This window comes from Octopus bimaculoides, chromosome 16 (genome assembly GCF_001194135.2).
Source record: "Octopus bimaculoides isolate UCB-OBI-ISO-001 chromosome 16, ASM119413v2, whole genome shotgun sequence".
NCBI lineage: Eukaryota > Metazoa > Mollusca > Cephalopoda > Octopoda > Octopodidae > Octopus > Octopus bimaculoides.
In genome coordinates this window covers 27,379,121-27,399,734 of record NC_068996.1, presented here as the reverse complement: position 1 = coordinate 27,399,734, position 20,614 = coordinate 27,379,121, and the positions used below count along the sequence as shown (strand labels likewise).

Genomic DNA, 20,614 nt, shown 5'->3' with positions numbered 1-20,614 from the left:
TTCACTCAGCTGTAGAAATGGGTTGCGACGTCACTGGTGCAAAGCTGTATTGGCCTTTGTCTTTCCCTTGAATAACATCGGTGGCGTGGAGAGGGGAGGCTGGTATGCATGGGTGATTGCTGGTCTTCCATAAACAATCTTGCCTGGACTTGTGCCTCGAATAACTTTCTAGGTGCAATCCCATGGTCATTCATGACTGAAGGGGATCTTTACTCTTTATACAGTGTACAACAGACTTTCTCTCAGTTTCTGTGTACTAATTCAACTTAATATGGTATTGTTCTGCTTGAAGCTGCAGCCAAAGACACTTACCCAAGACACCATGCAGTGGGGACCTAACCTAAAATTATGAGGCTATAAATATAGCCAGGCTTGCCTGAGCACACACACACACACACCAGTTTTGCAATATATATTAAGGCATTTCAGCATTACTCAAGTTAAATAATAAATTTATTTGCTGTTTATAGTAGTTTCTTTCATTTAACACCAATCTTCTAAAAGAGTAACTTATATCATTTAATTTAACCAGAGGAAGATTTTCAACTACAGGACTAATTACGATAATCCTTGTAAGTTTCAATAAGAGAATCATATGTCAGCTGTAGTCAAAGGTAACAACAAACTTATCACAAAAGGCCCTATTCTAAAACATTAACAAGTTTTGAAAAGTGAAGAGAAAGCTATGTTTTAGAAGTTTAAATTCATCTTAAGTAAATTTTTAATGAAATCTGGTGAGATCAGTGTAACAGAATAAGAAAAATTACCACACTGACACACATTTGAGATTGTTCTATCAATGAGATTCCATATGTCCTTGATGGTACTCATCAAGGGCTTATAGAACAAAAAGAAACAGCTGAATTGAACAAGCTTGTTGTTGATAAATATTATTCACACATTTGAGCTGCTGTTATGTAATTCTTTTTTAAATTACCTATAAATGCAGTTGGCAAGATATGGCTGACTATACAAAACCTTTACAGAGCTGTAATCTGAATGTTACACACTCATACACACACATCTATATATATATATATATATAAATGTTGACTAGTCAATAGAATATCAAAACAGAATGAATCATAGCAGAACCAGATAACCTGTGAGCATGCAGTTATAGTAATCACTCATTACTTCATCTCAGTAATAAGTTCTACTTGCTCATCACCACTACTGCCACCATATATCCTAATGAAATACCCACAATTCAAATGGTTCTGTCCTATTACATGGTACCTATTTATGGCTAAAGAGACAAATCTAGTAATCTGAAATCCAAGACCATCAGTCTGGTGAACTAATGCCTAGAGTTACACTATTTCGTCTCAGTCTATTTATTATATGTTAAACAAACAGGAGAAAAGGGATTGTCATAGAGGCTGCCTCAATTACATGTTATCAAGAACTACTGTGGACAAAGTACAGAATTTTCAGCACTATCTTAACATTTTTATGTTAAAGTACAAAAATTAAATATTAAAAACACACATTAACAGTGATAAATTAAAAATATTGAATTAGTAAATTTTAATTCAGCAAAATAGAAAAAACAAAAAAATACCAATAATCAAAATTCAAATCATAATAAATGACCCTCAACAGCAAAAGGTTGACACAGGAGTAGCAGAAATTAGACTGAATTTGATTAGAGGGAAAGTTTCATTTTCAAAAGCTGGTTGTTTAGATATATCCTACATCAAATGGTGTTGGTGAGGAAAATAAAGCTTTTTGATTTAAAAAACTGTACAAAAATCCAAACCACATGCAAATAAGTATTTTTTCTTTTCTTCATAAATTTTCAATAGTAAATACAGTCCAATACTGCTATTTAAATAATGTACCAATTTACCTGTAAGAAAGGAAACATGGTTTTTCTTGAAATTCACCAAACCCTATTAAAAGTAGACTCGTTGGATTGTAAATATTCTTCAAATGCACCAAAAATTATCCCAAAGCCTTTTAAGGAGTATTAAGATTATGGAAAGTTTTTATGAAATTGTAACCAAACGTAGTCTTTTTCGCCAAGACCATGTCAAAAAGATGGAAATCCTTTAGTCTCAGACAATTAACATTGGTCCACAAAAGCAAAGCAGAACAAATTACACCATAATGATTGGCACTCAGCCACAATAACAAAATACACATTCATTCTGAGCACACCAAATTATAGAAGTACTCAAAGATGACACCATACCTTGCACCCAGAAACAATGTTATTGTCAAGCCATGCAAATAAAATAATAATTGAAATTAAAAACTTTTCCTTTTAAAATCCCTAATCAATCCTCGCTGAAAATAATTATACTCTCCCCTAGCTACCAATCAATAACAATGTTCCCTTACAAGTTCATGGAAAAAACGTGTAATATACATATCATCATCATTGTTTAATGCCTGTTCTCTATACTGATATGATTTCAACAGCTGGATGCCCTTCCTAAAACCAACTACTTTATGGAGTGTGCAGGGTGTTTTTTTTACATGCTATCTGCACAGGTACATTTATGTAGCACTGACACAAGTGCATTTTACACGGTACCAACACCTGCAAGACAAAGATCTCTCAGCTGGGGGAGGGGGGGAACAGCCATAAAGGACATGACAATGTATGGATGGCCATGATTTTACTTACAGAATCTGATTAAATTAAAATGTCTCATATTTCACATGTCTTCAAAGAAGCAAAGCAAGTGGCTGGTTTATTGACAGGAGAACTAGCAACATTATTACAGGGGTCTTTTATAGAGGGAGCAAACGCATGTATTTGTGTATATATATATTTATATACACACACACAGGGTGATTGAAAAGTAACTCCCATATTAAAATACTTATAAATTATTTATTAATTGTAAATTTTTCTGAAATTTTTGTTTTTTTTTTGAAGTATGAGAATTTAATCTGTAATATTTTTTCCAGATTCATTACTCTGTTTGAAATTTATTGAGCTCTATAAACATGGCTGAATAACTTACCCTGCAGAAGCATGCCTAGCTAGTGGCATGTTACGAAGTTTGGAAACCTGTTGTGCAAAGATGGTGGAAGACCATTAGAGGAATACATGCCCAAGTTAACACAAAGATGATCAAGAATTGTCCCGCAAAACTCATGGCTTTGAAGAAACAGTTACCCTTCCAAGTCCAATGACCAAGAGACAGTACAAGCAGTTCTAGAAATGCTTATACGCAACCCAGGGAAGTCAATTCAACAAATAGCAAGGGAAAGAGGGCTCTCCTTTCACACAATACAAACTGTGCTCAAGAAGCCTAAATGACATACTTTGAAGCCACACTACTGCCAATCACTCTCAGCTGAAGACTGCAACATTCGCATGGAGTTTGGAGAGACTATGCTGGCTTTGTATGAAAATTGGCATCCTCTAGACCAGGGGTTCCCAAACTTTTTGGGGTTGCTGCCCCCTCAACACCCAGGCCACATTCCTAGCACCCCCAAACCAACTAATCACCACAAACATAGACCTCTTTCTGAAGCAAATTCAAAGCAACTGTATTTAACAAATAAAACTTAACCAAATGAACCCATTATTTTGTTGTTTCTACATGAATCACTACCCCATTATTGCCCCACTTTTCTTCAACACCCCCTTGGAGCTTTCCGCCACCCCCAGGGGAGCAATGCTGCCCAATTTGGGAACCACTACTTTAGACTGATGATTTCACATCGGTGGCTTCGTGAACAATCACAACTGCTATTGTTGGGCAGGAGAGGATCTTGTTATCTTTGACAAAATGCAGAATTCACCCAAAGTAATGGTGTGGTGTAAGATGACTTCGGACAGGATTTCGCAATACCATGAATGCTGAAGGGTACCTCATTATGCTGCAAGATGAAATCTGGTCAGCTATCAGTGCTTGGGGGAATATTGAAGATTTGATTTTTATGCAAGATGGTGCCCCTTCCACATTTTGCTCTTGTTAGTCAATGGCTGAATGCCCACTTCCCCGAGAGATGGATGGGTCATCATGGTCTAAATGAGTAGCTAGCCAGGAGTCCTGGCTTAATATCCTGTCACTCCTTTCTTTGGGGTTGGTTAAAGGAACAAGTCTACTGTACCAAAACAAAGACTTTAGAAGAACTTGAAGGGCAAATATGATTAGTTATGTCTATCATCCACAAGAGCTCCTGGTGAAATTAGCTGACACAATTTCTGGTCAACTCAAGAAGCTGGTGCAACATCTGGAGCTCATATCGAATCTTAAATAAAACCTCATACAAAAAGCTTTCCTCTCATATCTATTTTTTTGTAAAAATTACAATTAATAAATAATTTATAAATATTTTAAAATAGGGTGTTACTTTTCAATCAGTGACAGCAAGTGTGGATAGTTAACATATACAGAGACAATTTTAGCAGAGATGACACAGATTCTAGTTTCTGGATAGATGAAATTAGCTCATACACAGTTGAGGGCTAACTTGTCATATCCAGATGTCTAGTTATTTTGTAAACTCATTTTAAAGATACCCATAAACCAAACACATAAAAGTAATCACTGACCCTTAAAGTTCTATATTGCAGAAATCTTAACCTACACAAAACTGCAGCTTAAATAGCATTGTTACTTCAGTGTGTCAAAAACTGGAATTAAGAACTCTCCTGTGCAAGAAACAAAACTTAACGATATTTTAGAAAGAACTTCCCACTTGCACCACGTTTTTTTAAAATTTATTGTTTTATCAAATAAATTTCTCTAATCATTTTCTCCCTTCAATCTTCAAGTTAAAAGGTATCTATTACTTTAATATGTAAATTAGAATTCAGAGTCATTATTTATTACTTATTAATAATTAGGAAATCAATGCCCAGGAATCTTGTAAATATAAGTGGAAACACTTGTGTAATCGACCTAACTGTATTCAATCTACCTTGGCAGATGAAAAGACATAACAAATAAAAGCCAGTCACAATGTACACCAATGATCATTCTGTCGTTTCAACAATTTCATCCAGATTCATGCAATAGTTATATTATGATGTTTTTTTTATAGGCTAGCTGCTTTATATCAGAATCTCTAGTTTCTAAGAGGATCAAGAAAGATTTATATAAACAAAAATCCTAAAGAAAAACCAGTTTAGATTGACCCTATTACTTAGCCCACAGAAAGGGAATATTGAGAGATATTGGTGAAATGAAATTTCAAACAAAATTTTAAAAAAAAAAATTCTAAAGAAATCACCTTTTTACCACAATTTGAAAAGAGGCTTCTAATGCTCATGTCTACAAAGAAATATTACCGATCAAATATTGCCCAATTTATAAACATGGATGGGATAGAAAATGCATATTTAATAGATGTGTATGAATATATATGAGGGTCATTTATTTTCAAAGAGCAACAATTGACTAGCACTCTAAAGAAGCCGAACAGCTTCTTGGAATTTATATCAAGAAAGAAAAAAGAAGCAGAAGCAGCATTTCCAATAATAATAAATACACACCACAGACCAAATGTGAAAAAGAAACTTCTCAGAGTTACTATTGCTTTGATAAACAAAAGCATTGAAAAGAAAGAGGAAAAAGAAAATGAAGGAAAAACTAGCAAAAATACAAGAGAAAATAAAATAAAAAGTATCCTGCTTTTGCTCTAATTCTAATATTTTGCATAATGCTCAAAATATTCCAAGAATAAGACAGAATTAACAAAAGTTTTGATTTTTAAAACTGAAGCAAACAGTGACAGTTTTGAATAAATTGTGCCATATAATGATCAGAAAAGTGCCTGAAATTTCATTTAGAAACATTCCAAAATAGCTAATTTTGTTTTTCATAAATGGCAGATGCTGCATTACAAGAATTTAATAAAACATTCTGAAGGAGACTCTGGAAAAATTGATTGAAAATTAAATCTAAAAAGCACTAAAAACTACTTGAAATGAATAGAAAATAATTACATATACTCGGGTTTTCTATCCAGAAATTAAGAGATCTGAGCACTGAAGCAATATTTTACCTTGATATCCAATTAGAGAAGGTAATGATTTCATTAAAAGAAAAGGTAATGAATTCATCAAGAGGAAAAGAAAGCAACAGCAGCCTAACAAAGAAAATCAAGATTAGGAAGATTCTAAGAATAATGGCATGCACATGCTTCTCTGTCAAGAATTGAGAAAAAAAAAAACTTAAATCTTATGAATGAAAAAAAAATTAAGCTAATCATATTCACTAAAAATATGGACCATAATCTTACAATGACTTTATCAAGACAGAGTCAACCATACAAATAATTTTGAGAGAAAAGGAGTGAAAACAAAACCCAATTTTTGTAAATTTTATTTTAAAAAATTCCCACCCCATAAAGTCTTTAGCAGTTTTAATCTGAAATTATGAAGAAAAAGCTAAAATATTTAGCTAAAGCATCATTTTTAGTTAAGTGCATAATTCATTTTCACAAATAACATGCAAATAATATATTTCAAACAAAATAACCATGCATGTTTTCTTTGAAGATATTCTTTGTTTCTTTTATAAGAACCTGCATTATAAAAGTGTCAATCAACTGGCAACAGCATCTACATTGGCACATTGGAAAACAGGTAAGATACAGACTCTCCGTTGTGAGTACGCCGTACAGCCTCAGCTAAAATCATCGATATATCAATACACTGAAAAAGGGAAAGAGAAAAAAGAAGAGAATCAAAGAATATTGTGTGTTAGGATGCTAGCCACTGGAGAGATCATTTCAATAACAGATCATTCTGATGAAAATCTAAATGGTCAGCCAATAGAATGAACAAGACAGAAAACTAGTTTATTATTTTACCTATTATGAAGTCTAAACATCTTTTAATCTATCACATTTCTTAGAAAAGTTGGGATGTAAGAGTAGTAGAAAGATAAAACCATCAATAAGTGAACAAAGATGAATGAATGTTAAGATGTTGGTATCAAACTTAATACCAGGTGGAGAAAATGACAGCATAGTAGAATACATGAGAGGCAATTTGTATAATGTGTTACATATGGATCAATATGTAATAGGTACATATTAAAGATGGGGGGAGGATTGTGAAACTAAAGTGACTCATCCATTACCAAAGTTAAAAAAAAAAAACGAATAAAGGGTTTAAATAAAAATTAAATGATTAATGAAATGTAACGATAAGACATTTTCACAATTACACAGAAACATATTTTTTAGCGCATTTAACTGTAAAGTAAAAATAAATAAAATAAAAAACATTGAAAAGCAAGAAACAAAATTTGCTTGAGAATTTAAAATCTTAACTATAGATCCTACCTGAATTTTTGGTGCTTGTTTCATCCTATCATCTTGTGGTATTGTGTTAGTAACCACAACTGCTTCAAACTGAGAACTGTTAATTCTTGAAATGGCTGGGCCAGAGAAAATACCATGAGTGCAAATAGCATACACCTTAACTGCTCCAGCTTCAAGCAACCTGAAAATAACAAAAGGCAAATTGATTCAAAGTATCACAACCTATCGAATATGAAAACCAAACAGGTTTTGAAAAGTACTTCCCCAATCACTTTAAAATATTGAAAAAATTCAAAATTGACCATACACAAAAATATTCAATATGAATAAAGCAAAATTTAACAGAGTACAGAACTCCTCCCAAAACTCAACATTTTCTTTCTTTCTTTCACCAAGGTTTGGGATCGGATTACCATATTGACTGGCTTGGGGATATAGTTGCTACAGTAAACACTTACTCAAAGTGCTGCACAGTGAGAACCGAACCCAAGACCACATGGGTTGGAAAACAAGCTTCTTAACCACACAGCCACACCTGCACCTTGAACTCCAGTGATATAAATTTGAGAGAAGCAAGGTGATGGATTTGAAAAGAGTGTAAGGTTTAAAAAATTATACAAACAGCATGTGCAAATATTGAAAAACACTTACTTTCCAGCAGCATGACAAATGGTGCCACAAGTGTCTGCCATGTCATCTACCAAAATAGCAATTTTGTCTTTGACATCTCCAACAAGAACCATTGAAGCAACTTCATTAGCTTTTTTCCTTTCTTTATGAATCAGGGCAAAATCAACATTCAACCAATCAGCTATGGATGTAACACTGGTAGCAGTAAAAAAAACAAAAAACAACAAAAAAAAAATAATACTATGATTACCATTTAAAGAACATGGCTAATGCTTACATAGATACTTAATTAGTTTCATATTTTGGCACACCAAGCTATCAATTTCAGTGGGAAGGGTGTTTGATTACATCAACCCCAGTGTTTGACTGCTACTTATTTTATCAACCTTGAAAAATACAAAATGCAATGTTGAACACAGACAACATAAAACCACGTTTGGACGGTGCTTTTTTATGTGCCACCAGCACTGGAGCCAGTCAGGCGGTACTGGCATCAGCCACAACTACAATTTCCATTTTGATTTCGATTTGATTGTGATTTTGATTTTACTTGACTCAAAAGGTCTCCTTAAGCATGGTGTATCACCCAACAATTCAAAGGTACTTTTTAAATGGGCTGGTTATGCGAAACTGGTATAGGCTATGGCTGTGAACTCACTTTAATTGCCGGGTCTTCTCAATCACAGCAAATCTCCAGGTCTCAGTCTCTTGTCATTACTATACTTGATAAGATCAGTCAAGCCAAGTTGTAGCTGATGCCAGTGTTGTTTGACGGGCACCTGTGCCAGTGGCATGTAAAAAGCTCTGGCCTCATGGAGACAGTGACAAGTGACCAAGACCTTTGGTGATACACCTTGCTTGTGAAGATCTGTCAAGCCAAGTGAGATTGTAGTCACTGCTGATGATGGTGTCACATAAAAAGCACCCAACCACAGAAATCATGCCAAATCAGATTCGGACCTGGTGCAGCTCTCTGGTTTACCAGTTTTCAGCCAAACTGTCAAACCCATGCCGGCATGGAAAGCAGATGTTAAATGATGATGATAAGGTTTAATTTAGTTGTGGGGGGGATTTTGTTTTAAATATTTTCAGATAATCATTGTTACATGCCTTATTCAGTGACTCAACCCAATTAAACCACATGGTCAGAAGTTCAAAACAGTACTACTTTCATTTCTAATGCATTACCAAGCGAATAACATTACATTACTTGCCTCAGTTTGCCAAACAGATACCTAACTCTTTAGCATTTAAACCAACCATATCTGGCGAATGTATTCTTTTTTTTCCCTCAAAGGGATTTTGTTTTATTCAACAGGTCATCAAACATGCAGAAGACCAATTCTTATGTTAACCTTTAAACTGGTCAGATGTGGCCCACATATTACCTGTTTTATGTTCAGGCTCTCACACCTACCATATGATATCATACTAAAAATAAACAAGCACATCATCAAACTCTCAATGCAAAAAGATAATGCATTAGAAATTCCAAACAATATGAATAAATTAGTATCATTAGACAGACTAATCTGAATGCTAAAGAGTTAAATAACATAAACATTATCTTAGTGTTTTAAAGAGGGAAAATGGGATTAACAGTTGTTTTTGCTGAGGACACTGCAAATTCAATGTGTTTGGATTCCTTCATGACTATTAGAAACAACAGTAGCAGAGATTATTAACTGCTTAACGACAGTATGACCATTACAGAAATCAGGTACTTGATTTACTTTAATAATTCCTTGTGGAAATAATTGCAATAAATCTGAAGATACAAACACCAGCAGCAGTTTCAAAATGTTTCTCGGATTAAATCTGTAATCTGGATAGGTCAAGACAAGCTAACAAGAGATTCTACTTGCAAGAAATAGCAGCTAAAACCCTCTTATATCATATCACTTTGTCACAACACATAGGAAAAAAGACATGATGGAAGGCAAGACGGAAATACTTTTGATCATTGGTCTGAGAGACCAAGGCTAACCTGTAATTAAACAACAATAACAAATAGAATGGAATATGCTTCTCAAATACTCAAATAACCAATGAGGTTGTTAACTATTAAGACCTCATAACAGGTCTATAGCATTGTCATTTTGTTTTCAACAAACTAAAGCAGCATGAAAATATCCTCCCTTCCACCAATAGTGGTAATGCTCCTGCAAGTTCTAGATGGAAGTCAACAAAACTACTAGATGCTAATCAAGTTCCTTCATTTGCAAGCATTAGCTGAGAATACTCAGATAAAGACAGCAGAATATTTGACAGGGTAAATTTCCATAAGAGACTGACTGTAATGATGTGTTAGATTGACAACAAACCACAAAGGTTAGTTTTTATTATTTAATACAGACCTCCTGGACTATATTAAAATTTTGAATATTAAATGTAGATGCCAACCACCAAGACTATTGCTGCAATTACTACTACCACTCACCGTTTTGCACCACCAGCATCAGGGGAAACTATTGTGCAGTTCCTCCATTCAGGAATGTTACTTTTGATCCATTTCAACACAGCAGGTTCAGCATACAAATTGTCAACTGGTATATCAAAAAATCCCTAAATATAAAAGAAATTATTTTTGTTAATAAGCAACAATAGAATTCCTATTTCAGTAAATATCTTAGATTTTTTTCAATCATAATAAAAAAAAAAGTTAAAATTTTTACACTACAAAAATATGAAAGTAAGTGAACTGAGTGAGGTAAAACTGTTGGCTAAATGTTGAAAAAGGGTAAAAGAAATACAAAAAGAAAAATGAAATTAAGAGTAATGGCAATGATATAAAAAAGTATCTACCTGAATCTGAGAAGCATGCAGATCCATTGTGATGATGTGATCAGCTCCAGCAACAGAGAGCATGTTAGCAACAAGTTTTGCAGATATGGGGGCCCTGCTCTGAGAAAACAAATACAAATTAGTCACAATAATTTCAAAACAATACTTAAAGAAATTAGCATAAAAATGTTAAAATCAAATTCAGTATTCAAATTTTTAAAATTCTTTTGAGATATTAGAGAAAATGTTAGTTATGTTTTATACAGAATAATGGAATATATCTTGTTTAATGAGATAAGTAGATTAAAATTTTTTTGCATGAGTGAGAGAGAAAGAGAGAGGAGCTATAAGAGAAATAAAGGAGAAAAGAATGAAAAGAGCAAGAGAAAGAGACCATCTAAACTAGTTGCTTTTTCTACCTGAAAATATTACAGATACTTGTAGAATCATTTATCATGCCACTATGAAAATGCTTTCAGAATTTTAAACAACTGTGCACAAGTCCTCATAATTTATTTGAGCTCCATAATGATAAACACAGAAATGTGAAGTAAGCATGCAAACCAATTCTTGTCTCATATGTGGCAGAGAGCAAGTAAAATTATAACTGTGTGAACTCTTGAGCATATGCTACCATTACTTATAAATCCAAGTGTTCATTAGAAATACTGACCCTTTTCCCTCTGCTGCCAAATGAAGAATAACTCACTCAAATATTTATTCCATCAATGAAATAATGACAGTAATTCTATTAGTTGTTATATGGAAAGGTTGAAAACAGCTAAATCCATCTAACCAACAAGAACACCAATGTAGCAGTAACCAAATCTCCCTTAATAAAAAAGTTGCACTGGATATTTTCCAAGATACACTATACCAGGCAAAAAATTAAATCATTAAAAAATTATGCTAAATAATTAATAAAAATCAAGAATTCTAGGTCTGCAGATCAATTAAAAGAACTGGAACAGCTACAACTAAAGCCAAGTGATTAACATTTTGCTCACCAGCACCCACAAACGTTGACAAATTAATGATAACTTTATTGACTTTATTACATCAGAAAATATGCAGATAAAAAGGAGCATGATGTAATAGTGGCTATGGCTCACAAATACTAATTTTAAGTTCAGAATTTTGTCATCAAAACAATGTGGTTGCTAAACACCACCTCAGCCTAATAAAACAAAAAAAATCTGGCATAGATTATGAGTTCAGAGGGCTGTTCTATTAACATCTTTCGAATAGATGCAAGATTAAATTTTGTAGGAGAGCAGATGTAGTGTGGAGAGTAGGTGTAGTATACTGTGATTTACAGCTGTTTTGTCACTAGATACATTTATTTAGTTTGGTATAGCAACGTAATTAAAATATCCAAACTACATCTAATTATCTTGAAACTTTTTAACTCAGTTGTTGCAAATTATCTTAGTTTTGATTCACCTGGATAAAGAACTAGACTGACCAAGTTGGGATCTGGACAAAAAAAGAAAACAAAAGATGAAGCAGAGTAACCACAATGCATTATTTACATCAGTGTTACATATACGTAATACAGTGAGTTGCAGAACTTTGTTGAAAAGAAATTTTTCCAAGCAATCAGGACAAAAACTCTCAAGAATGCTAAAACAAGGCAGATAAGATCAGTTGATTAGTGAAACAAATATTTTCAAAGCCAATGTATAGAACAGGCCTAATTTAACTCCTCAGCAAAGTATATAGTACTCATATGCTAAATCTAAAGAAAATTTTTGACTTCTCGTAGCTTGGATAATCTAGGTTGATTGAAGCTTTCCAACTCACCAAATTACATATTTGACCTAACTTTGTTTTTATTGAGTGTGCAGAGTGATCCTCTGAAGTATTTTGTCTTCAACCATATCTTGGCTGATACAAAAATATTTAGCGTAGTGTGACACTAGCATTTTTGCTATCTTGCTTTGCTGCTTCCAAAATTTAATCCCTTAACATTTTGTTGAATGTCATATTTATTCACATTGTTTTGAATTAATAATGTATTTTCTTATAGCTTCAATATTTCAATGATGTGGTTATCTTTATAGATTAACCTAAGGGTAGGTGTGAAAAGCCATATCTGGCCAATCTGAACAGAGAACAGATATATCTTGGCCAGATATGGCCAGTTTAAATGCTAAAGGGTTAACACATTTTACATGTAAAATACAAATATTGGTGTCCTTACTTTGTCTTTCTTATCTTGGCGAGCATATGGAAAACATGGTATGACAGCAGTTACTCTACAGGCAGAAGCAATCTTGCAAGCATTGATCATGATTAATAATTCCATCAACATGTCATTGACTTCTCCGCATCCACTCTGTACGATGTAGACATCTTCACCACGTACAGACTCTCCTATCTCCACACTGAAATAGAAAAATTTTTTTTAAACTTTGATAAATAAAAGACTTTACATTTTCTTAAAAAATCAATATACCAACAGATCATAAATAAACGAATGATCAATGGAACTGCTGCAGAAAGACACAGGGACAGATTAAATTAGATGCTTTATATTTGGTTTCAACATCTCCTTAACCCCACCATATATGTGACCATCATGAATGAATCTTAAATTTTGCAGAAGCATTATTGGGACTTTTTACCTTTAAGAACTTTGTTGGGTAATGGAGAGCTTGATTTTCATTAAGGACTGAATCAACTGATTTGTACTTCTTAATGACTGTTGGAATCTTATTCATTATAAAGCTTGCACATTCATATTGAAGGTGAATTTCAGTACTTTAATCTATAGGTGTGAAGACTTAATGCATGCTTTTATTTCATCAGATCTTGTTCCTCTTGGAATGACATTCATTACCAGTCATTCCTGAGAAAACTAATGTAGCTTTATTGTTGCCTCTGATGTCCTATAACATCTTACCAGAAGTCGACATTGAGAAACATTTTTAAAGAATTGAATCATAAATATAATGCAATATTTTGTTTCTTTTGTTTTTAAGTCAAATGAAGACCCTACTATATGTCCAAGTCAAATTATTCATGCATCGCAAGTATGGAAGTAATTGGTGAAGCCGTTTTCACGTGAAAAGCAAATACACACACATCTCTATTTTATATATTAGATAGATATATATATATATATATTGATTATATAATCATCTAATCCACTGCTCCATTGTCTCAACAAAGACTTAATAAATATTGGTTAAAGACTATTCAATGTTCACATCCCGCTTTCAATACAGCCTTCATGATAAAAGTATTAAAATCATTTAAAGTTTAAATTACTAAAGCACAGAAATATGGTTTTATTTTGTTTTTTCCACGACTGCATATCAGATATACTTGTTAATTGTACATTGCATTTAATATGTAACAGTCAAACATATGAGCCTCAACATTATCACTTGAACTGGTAGGAAAAGCAACCCAAATTCGTCTATTGTATCCTGAGAAAATAAAAGATACATTCAATAATGCGGTACTGTATGCAGTCTGGAAGAAAGGGATGTCACAACTGAAAATTTTTATTCTCTGCTAAACCAGTACTGAACTTGGTTTAAGCAACAACATAATGCTTATTTATTCACATTGTTTCAAATTAATTCTGCATTATCTCATAGCTTTGAGATTTCAATGATGCGATTGTTTATTTTTAAAATGACATAAGATAGGTATAAGAGGCTGGATCTGGCCAGTTTAAATCTAGTCTGGACATAAGAATAGTTTAAACTCTCATAAACAAAATAAATACATATCTAGAAACAGGTGTATGTAACATCACTTGAATGATAGATGACTTTGCAAAATCCAATATTTACAGCATCTTTCTCTTTATCATTTATGAGGTCTCTCACTTAGGAAGCAAGCTTGAAGAATCATTACAATATTGGACAAAATGGTGAGCAGCTTTTCTTCCAGTTCTTTATGTTCTCGGGTCAAATCCCACTGAGATCAACTTTATCTTTCATCCTTTTGGGACTGATAAAATAAATATTAGTTGTGTAGTGGGATTGATGTAATCAACTTTCCCTCCCTACTAAAATTGCTGGTCTTGTACCGAAACTTGAAACCATTATTATTATCTTATTTGAATTATATATTGATCCTTAACAATTATGCATTTAATTAACTGTAAATACTGCAGGTTGTATGATAAGTCAACTTTTAAATCAATTTGAAAAACAAAAAGTTATGTTAACCCTTTCATTACTATATTTTTAAGGGCCTTAGAGTCAACCTAGCAAAAACCAAAGTCCTAATAAGTAGGAAGGTAGAAAAAACACAAACCCCTTTAGGTAGATGGCCCTGCTCAATCTGTAGAAAAGGCGTAAGTAGAAACTCTATTAGATGCACCCAGTGCAAGCTATGGACACATAAGAGGTGCAGCAATATCAAAGAAGGTTAACTAGGAGGTTAGTTTTTGTATGAGGCAGATGTTTAGGAGCAATAAACACTGAGAATGTGCAGAAAACAACCTCTGTCACATGCCAGGGAGAAAAACTAGAAGTAGTTGATAGCTTCCGCTATCTGGGTGACCAAGTTAGTAGTGGGGGTGGGTGTGCTGAAAGTGTAGCTGCTAGAATAAGAATAGCCTGGGCAAAGTTCAGAGAGCTCTTACCTCTGCTGGTGACAAAGGGCCTCTCTCTCAGAGTAAAAGGCAGACTTTATGATGCATGTGTGTGAACAGCCATGCTACATGGCAGTGAAACATGGGCCATGACTGCTGAGGACATGCGTAGGCTCGCAAGAAACAAAGCCAGTATGCTCCAATGGATGTGTAATGTCAGTGTGCATACTCGACAGAGTGTAAGTACCTTGAGAGAAAAGTTGAACCTAAGAAGCATCAGTTGTGGTGTGCAAGAGAGACGATTGCGCTGGTATGGTCATGTAGCGAGAATGGATGAGGATAGCTGTGTGAAAAAGTACCACACCCTAGCAGTGGAGGGAACCTGTGGAAGAGGTAGGCCCAGGAAGACCTGGGATGAGGTGGTGAGGCACGACCTTCGAACATTGGGCCTCACCGAGGCGATGACTTCCGACCGAGACCTTTGGAAATATGCTGTGCGTGAGAAAACTTGGCAAGCCAAATGAGACCTAAATTCAAGGCCTCTGCCAGGGGTGTAGCCAGCCCACTTATGCGTACCCTTCCTTTATTGGACACGAAACTCAGTTTGCGAAGACCTGTTGGGGCAAGCGAAAGTGAAATCGTGATGGCACCTGTGCCCAGCGTCGCCTTCTTGGCACTTGTGCCGGTGGCACGTGTAAAGACATTTGAGCAAGGTCATTGCCAGTGCCGTTGGACTGGCTCGTGTGCAGGTGGCACGTAAAATATACCATTTTGAGCGTAGCCGTTGCCAGTACTGCCTGACTGGCCTTCGTGCCGGTGGCACGTAAAAGCACCCACTACACTCTTCGAGTGGTTGGCGTTAGGAAAGGCATCCAGCTGTAGAAACTCTGCCAAATCAGATTGGAGCCTGGTGTAGCCATCTGGTTCACCAGTCCTCAGTCAAATCGTCCAAACCATGCTAGCATGGAAAGCGGACGTTAAACGATGATGATGATGATGAAAATGCACACCTTATGAGTTTCAATTAAATTTTAAAATAATCATGAATTTAGACTAGTTTCATTAAACAACTGTAACTTTTTTACTTATCAACATATTAATGTAATATTTGGAACATAATTAAAGAAAGGGCTCTTAATCAATTCTATTGCATAACTTTTGTCCCAAAGTAACTAATTACAGGTAAGTCCAGGTAAACTGAGCAAAAGGTAAAAATATTAAAATTTTGTTTAAACATCATAAAAAATGAATCATCAGCTAACATTCAATTGGGTATGCAACAAGATTTTGATCTAGAAGAATTGTGCACATCACTAGGTTATCAGTTGAATTTAATGCACAACAGAACAAGTGTACCATAAAGGTGAAATAAACTGAAATACTGGAATCCACCCAAATCCACTGCAAGTTTGACTGAACTAAAAAAAAAAATCGGTCAAAAAATAATATACGGCCCTGGTTATGGTATGGAAGTGATAAATTCCAGACCACATCGTACCCTACACTATGCTGACTAACATTATTTTCCTTATATACAAACTAAATCCACAGCAGTACCCAGTATTTGCTTCACAAACTTTGATCCCCCATTTCGTAGGCTTTCCTGGCATATACTGTTGGTTTACATTCTGCGTAACAGTTTGTTTCCGCAGTGATCGCTTCAAACAAGCATACTGAAAAAAATAAAAGTCTAACGGTTTCACTTCCTAAGAAAGACTATGGATAGACCCCATCTCCTCAGAAAAATTGCTAATAAAAGCATTTTTAAAATCTTTACTTCATTCTGGTGTAAAATCGTCTTTGCTGTCTCTATCGCCGCTTTCAGTTTCTTCAGAATTGCTGCTTTCGGTTTTGGATACAGAAATATCCCATTCATTCTCGTACATCACATGCTTTTGTATCTCATTCATTCTTTTTCTCAATATCTCCATATTTTCCGTTGAAAAACCTTTAAATTCAGAATCACTGCTTGATAGCAAGAAACTCCTATCCATTTTCAAAGTTTGAAAAAAAAAATCGACGCCAAAAAAGTGTGGAAAAAAAATCTCCCAAAATTCACTGAGTTCAGATATCACGTCAAGCAATGTCGGATACTATAACTCAACTATTTACAAAGTGAAATCACATATTTTCGGCAGCTGTGAAGAGTTCCAATTGAATTGGGTCAATGAGGAATGGATGTGAATTTCAAAAGGTATAATTTAGCCAAGACAACTGTCTTACAATAAACTGGTTACAATATCCAAGGTACCTTGACTTTGGGGCACCTTAACTATTCAGGAGGGTGTTACTTTGTACAATGGCATAGAATGTGGTAGCAGAGGGGTGGTCAATAATCATAACCCAGATGACATCCAGTCTCCTTGAAGTGTAAGGAGTTATAGACTTAAACATTTGCATGAAGAAGACCCTCTGCTGTTCAGCTCTTTGCAGAGTTTCTTACTACCAATAAGCTGCACTCAATATTATCTTCAACTAATAAAATATTGGTTTCCTCAACAATACCTCTCTCATAGGCTGGTAATTTACTACAGAACAAAGCTCAGAAATCACCAAGAGATAAAAATCAAATATTCTAAACCTGAGTTGTTCTTTTTCTTTAGAACTTATATTTATTCTTAATCCATTGAATAGTGAATGACTAAAAAAAACACTCAACTCAAATCATGTGATGAAATTCTTAGTCAGAAAAATTAGTTTCAAACTTGCTTCAAGAAAAGTACATATGCCTCTCTTGTTCTTTTTCTGCACTAACCCACCTGACAAGAGCCAAATCTTACTTTATATCTGGCAAAGAAATTGCTTCCTACAAGTCATCTTGCATTACTTTCTACTAAAAGATATGAACAGAACATTTTAAAGCTGTATATCAACTGAGTGATCTAAAACACTCATTCTCCTATATTTAATATCTGCTCTTCCAAGTAGACATGAACTGATTTAGTGATATCATCCTTGGAGAATTAGGATCAAGCAGCTCTGTCATGTAAGGTTGAAAAATATTCAGACATATAGTCATGAAGGCAATGGATGTGGGGCCAACTATCACTGTACAATGAAGCAGCAGTGATAAACTGAAATATTGTCTGATCATACCAAGCCGTTGGCCATAAAAATCAGACAGTAGAACATGTTCTTGATGCTTGTTTCACATATATCTATGCTAAACAATTGCATTAGATGAGTGGGTAACACACATCTTGTGCAGGAGCTAGGGTCATTCATAGTGTTAATGAAGAATAATGTTGCCTTTGCTTCAACAACACCTAGTTGCTAATTATACAAGGTAGGAGGAGGTGAATGAGGAACAACCCAAACAAGTTACAAACCTGTAAGGTAGGTTTGTGCAGTATTTTAACCCTTTAGTGTTCAGATAACTCTGTTAAATGTAACACTTTTTCACCTTATAGCTTTGAGGTTTCAATGATGTGATTGTTTATTTTTAGAATGTCAATGTAGGTTAGGTGTGAGAGGCTAGATATCGCCAGTTTGAATATAAAACATGTAAAATATTTGGGCCAGATATGGCCAGTTTAAACACTAAATGGTTAATGACATGAGCATTTCTAGTCTTTGCAAGCTAACTGTCCAGGTTTCCTTCATCAGTTATAACTCTGCAGCATTAAGCATTTCAGGTTTATTGTGTAATAGGCCAAGTATATCTTCTTTTTTTTTTTTAATGCGTAATGCCCTTGTTTTCATGAATAAATTACTTTTAAAAAGAAGCAGGTGCAAACACCTGAAATGTAACAATCCATACAAAAGAATACCTTTAAACACACTACTGCACATACACACAAGCTAGTTTTCGTAACTGAGACTTAAAAAAGAAATTCATCTGCATTTGTAACTGTGGTTACCTAATTTAAAGATTTGGAAGCAACTGGTAAGTTTACTATGAAATTTTAATCAAAATCATCTGAAAAATAATAACTAGCTGGACCCATAAAAAATTCATGGAAAGCAAAAGATGTAGAAGTTTCAGGTGTGGAAGCAAGGATTAGAATCGAAGGGCCTTGGAGTCAACCTAGCAAAAACCAAAGTCTTAATAAGTAAGAAGGCAGACAAACCATAACTCATCCTCAGGTAGATGGTTCTGCTCGATCTGTAGAAAAGGCGTAGGTAGAAACTCCATAAGATGTACCCAGTGTAAGCTATGGACACATAAGAGGTGCAGCAACATCAAAGGAAGGCTAACTGGGAAGATAGTTTTTGTATGTGGCAAATGCTCAGGAGCAATAAACACTGAAAATGTGCAGAAAACAACCTTTGCCACATTCCAGGGAGAAAAACTAGACGTAGTTGATAGTTTTCGTTACCTAGGTGACCAAGTCAGTAGCGGGGATGGATGCTCTGAAAGTGTAGCTGCTAGATGAAGGATAGTTTGGGCAATGTTCAGAGAGCTGCTACCTGGTGACAAAGGGCCTCTCACTCAGAATAAAAAGTAGACTGTATGATGCATGTATGTGAACAGCTATGCTACATGGCAGTGAAACATGGGCCATGACTGCTGAAGACATGCGTAGGCTCGCAAGGAATGAACCCAGTATGCTCCAATGGATGTGTAATGTCAGTGTGCATCCTAGACAGAGTGTAAGCACCTTGAGAGAAAAGTTGAACCTAAAAAGCATCGATTGTGGTGTGCAAGAGAGACGATTGCGCTGGTACGGTCATGTGGCGAGAATGGATGAGGATAGCTGTGTGAAAAAGTGCCACACCCTAGCAATTGAGGGAACCTGTGGAAGAGGTAGACCCAGAAAGACCTGGGATGAAGTGGTGAAGCACAACCTTCGAACACTGGGCCTCACCAAAGCAATGACAAGTGATTGAGACCTTTAGAGATATTCTGTGCTTGAGAAGACCCGACAAGCCAAGTGAAACCATAACCGTGGCCGATGCCAGTGCTATATAACCAGCCCATTTACGAGTACCATTCAATCATTGGACAATAAACTATGCTTGCGAAGACCTTTTGAGGCAAGTGAAATCACTGTCATGGCCGATGACAATACCACCTGATTGGTGCCTGAGGAATGTTAAAAGCACCATTTGAGCATGATCGTTGCCAGGACCACGGACCGGCTCCCGTGCTGGTGGCATGAAAAATAAAGGAAAATTCGAGCATTGTCAATGCCAGTACATGCAGGTGGCACATAAAAAGCACCATTTGAGCGTGGCTGATGCCAGTACCACCTGACTGGCCATCATGCTGTTGGCACGTAAAAGCATCCACTACGCTCTTGGAGTGGTTGGCTTTAGGAAGGACATCCAGCTGTAGAAACTTTGCCAGATCAGATTGGAGAGTGGTGCAGCCTTCTGGCTTGCCAGCCCTCAGTCAAACCGTCCAACCCATGCCAGCATGGAAAGCGGACGTTAAACGATGATGATCTGTAAACAGTGTAC

At 35.2% G+C, this 20,614-nt stretch overlaps 1 protein-coding gene across 5 annotated transcripts in view; it reads right to left on the bottom strand.

Annotated features, from left to right (window-relative positions):
* The window catches only part of LOC106875582 (ribose-phosphate pyrophosphokinase 1), an 88,155-nt gene that overhangs the window by 5,019 nt on the left and 62,522 nt on the right, over positions 1-20,614 (bottom strand). For 3 of the 5 annotated variants that reach the window (XR_008265724.1, XR_008265726.1, XR_008265725.1), the window contains 6 exons: positions 12,860-13,043; positions 10,678-10,776; positions 10,313-10,437; positions 7,894-8,067; positions 7,264-7,423; positions 6,453-6,628 (listed from right to left, as the gene is read on the bottom strand). Coding sequence is in view for 2 of the 5 variants with exons in the window: in XM_052973645.1 (XP_052829605.1) it covers positions 6,536-6,628; positions 7,264-7,423; positions 7,894-8,067; positions 10,313-10,437; positions 10,678-10,776; positions 12,860-13,043 (835 nt within the window). In the remaining 3 variants the exon portion in view is untranslated. The remainder of the gene's footprint in view (positions 1-6,452; positions 6,629-7,263; positions 7,424-7,893; positions 8,068-10,312; positions 10,438-10,677; positions 10,777-12,859; positions 13,044-20,614) is intronic. The other 2 variants (XM_052973645.1, XM_052973647.1) reach the window with 2 other exon arrangements.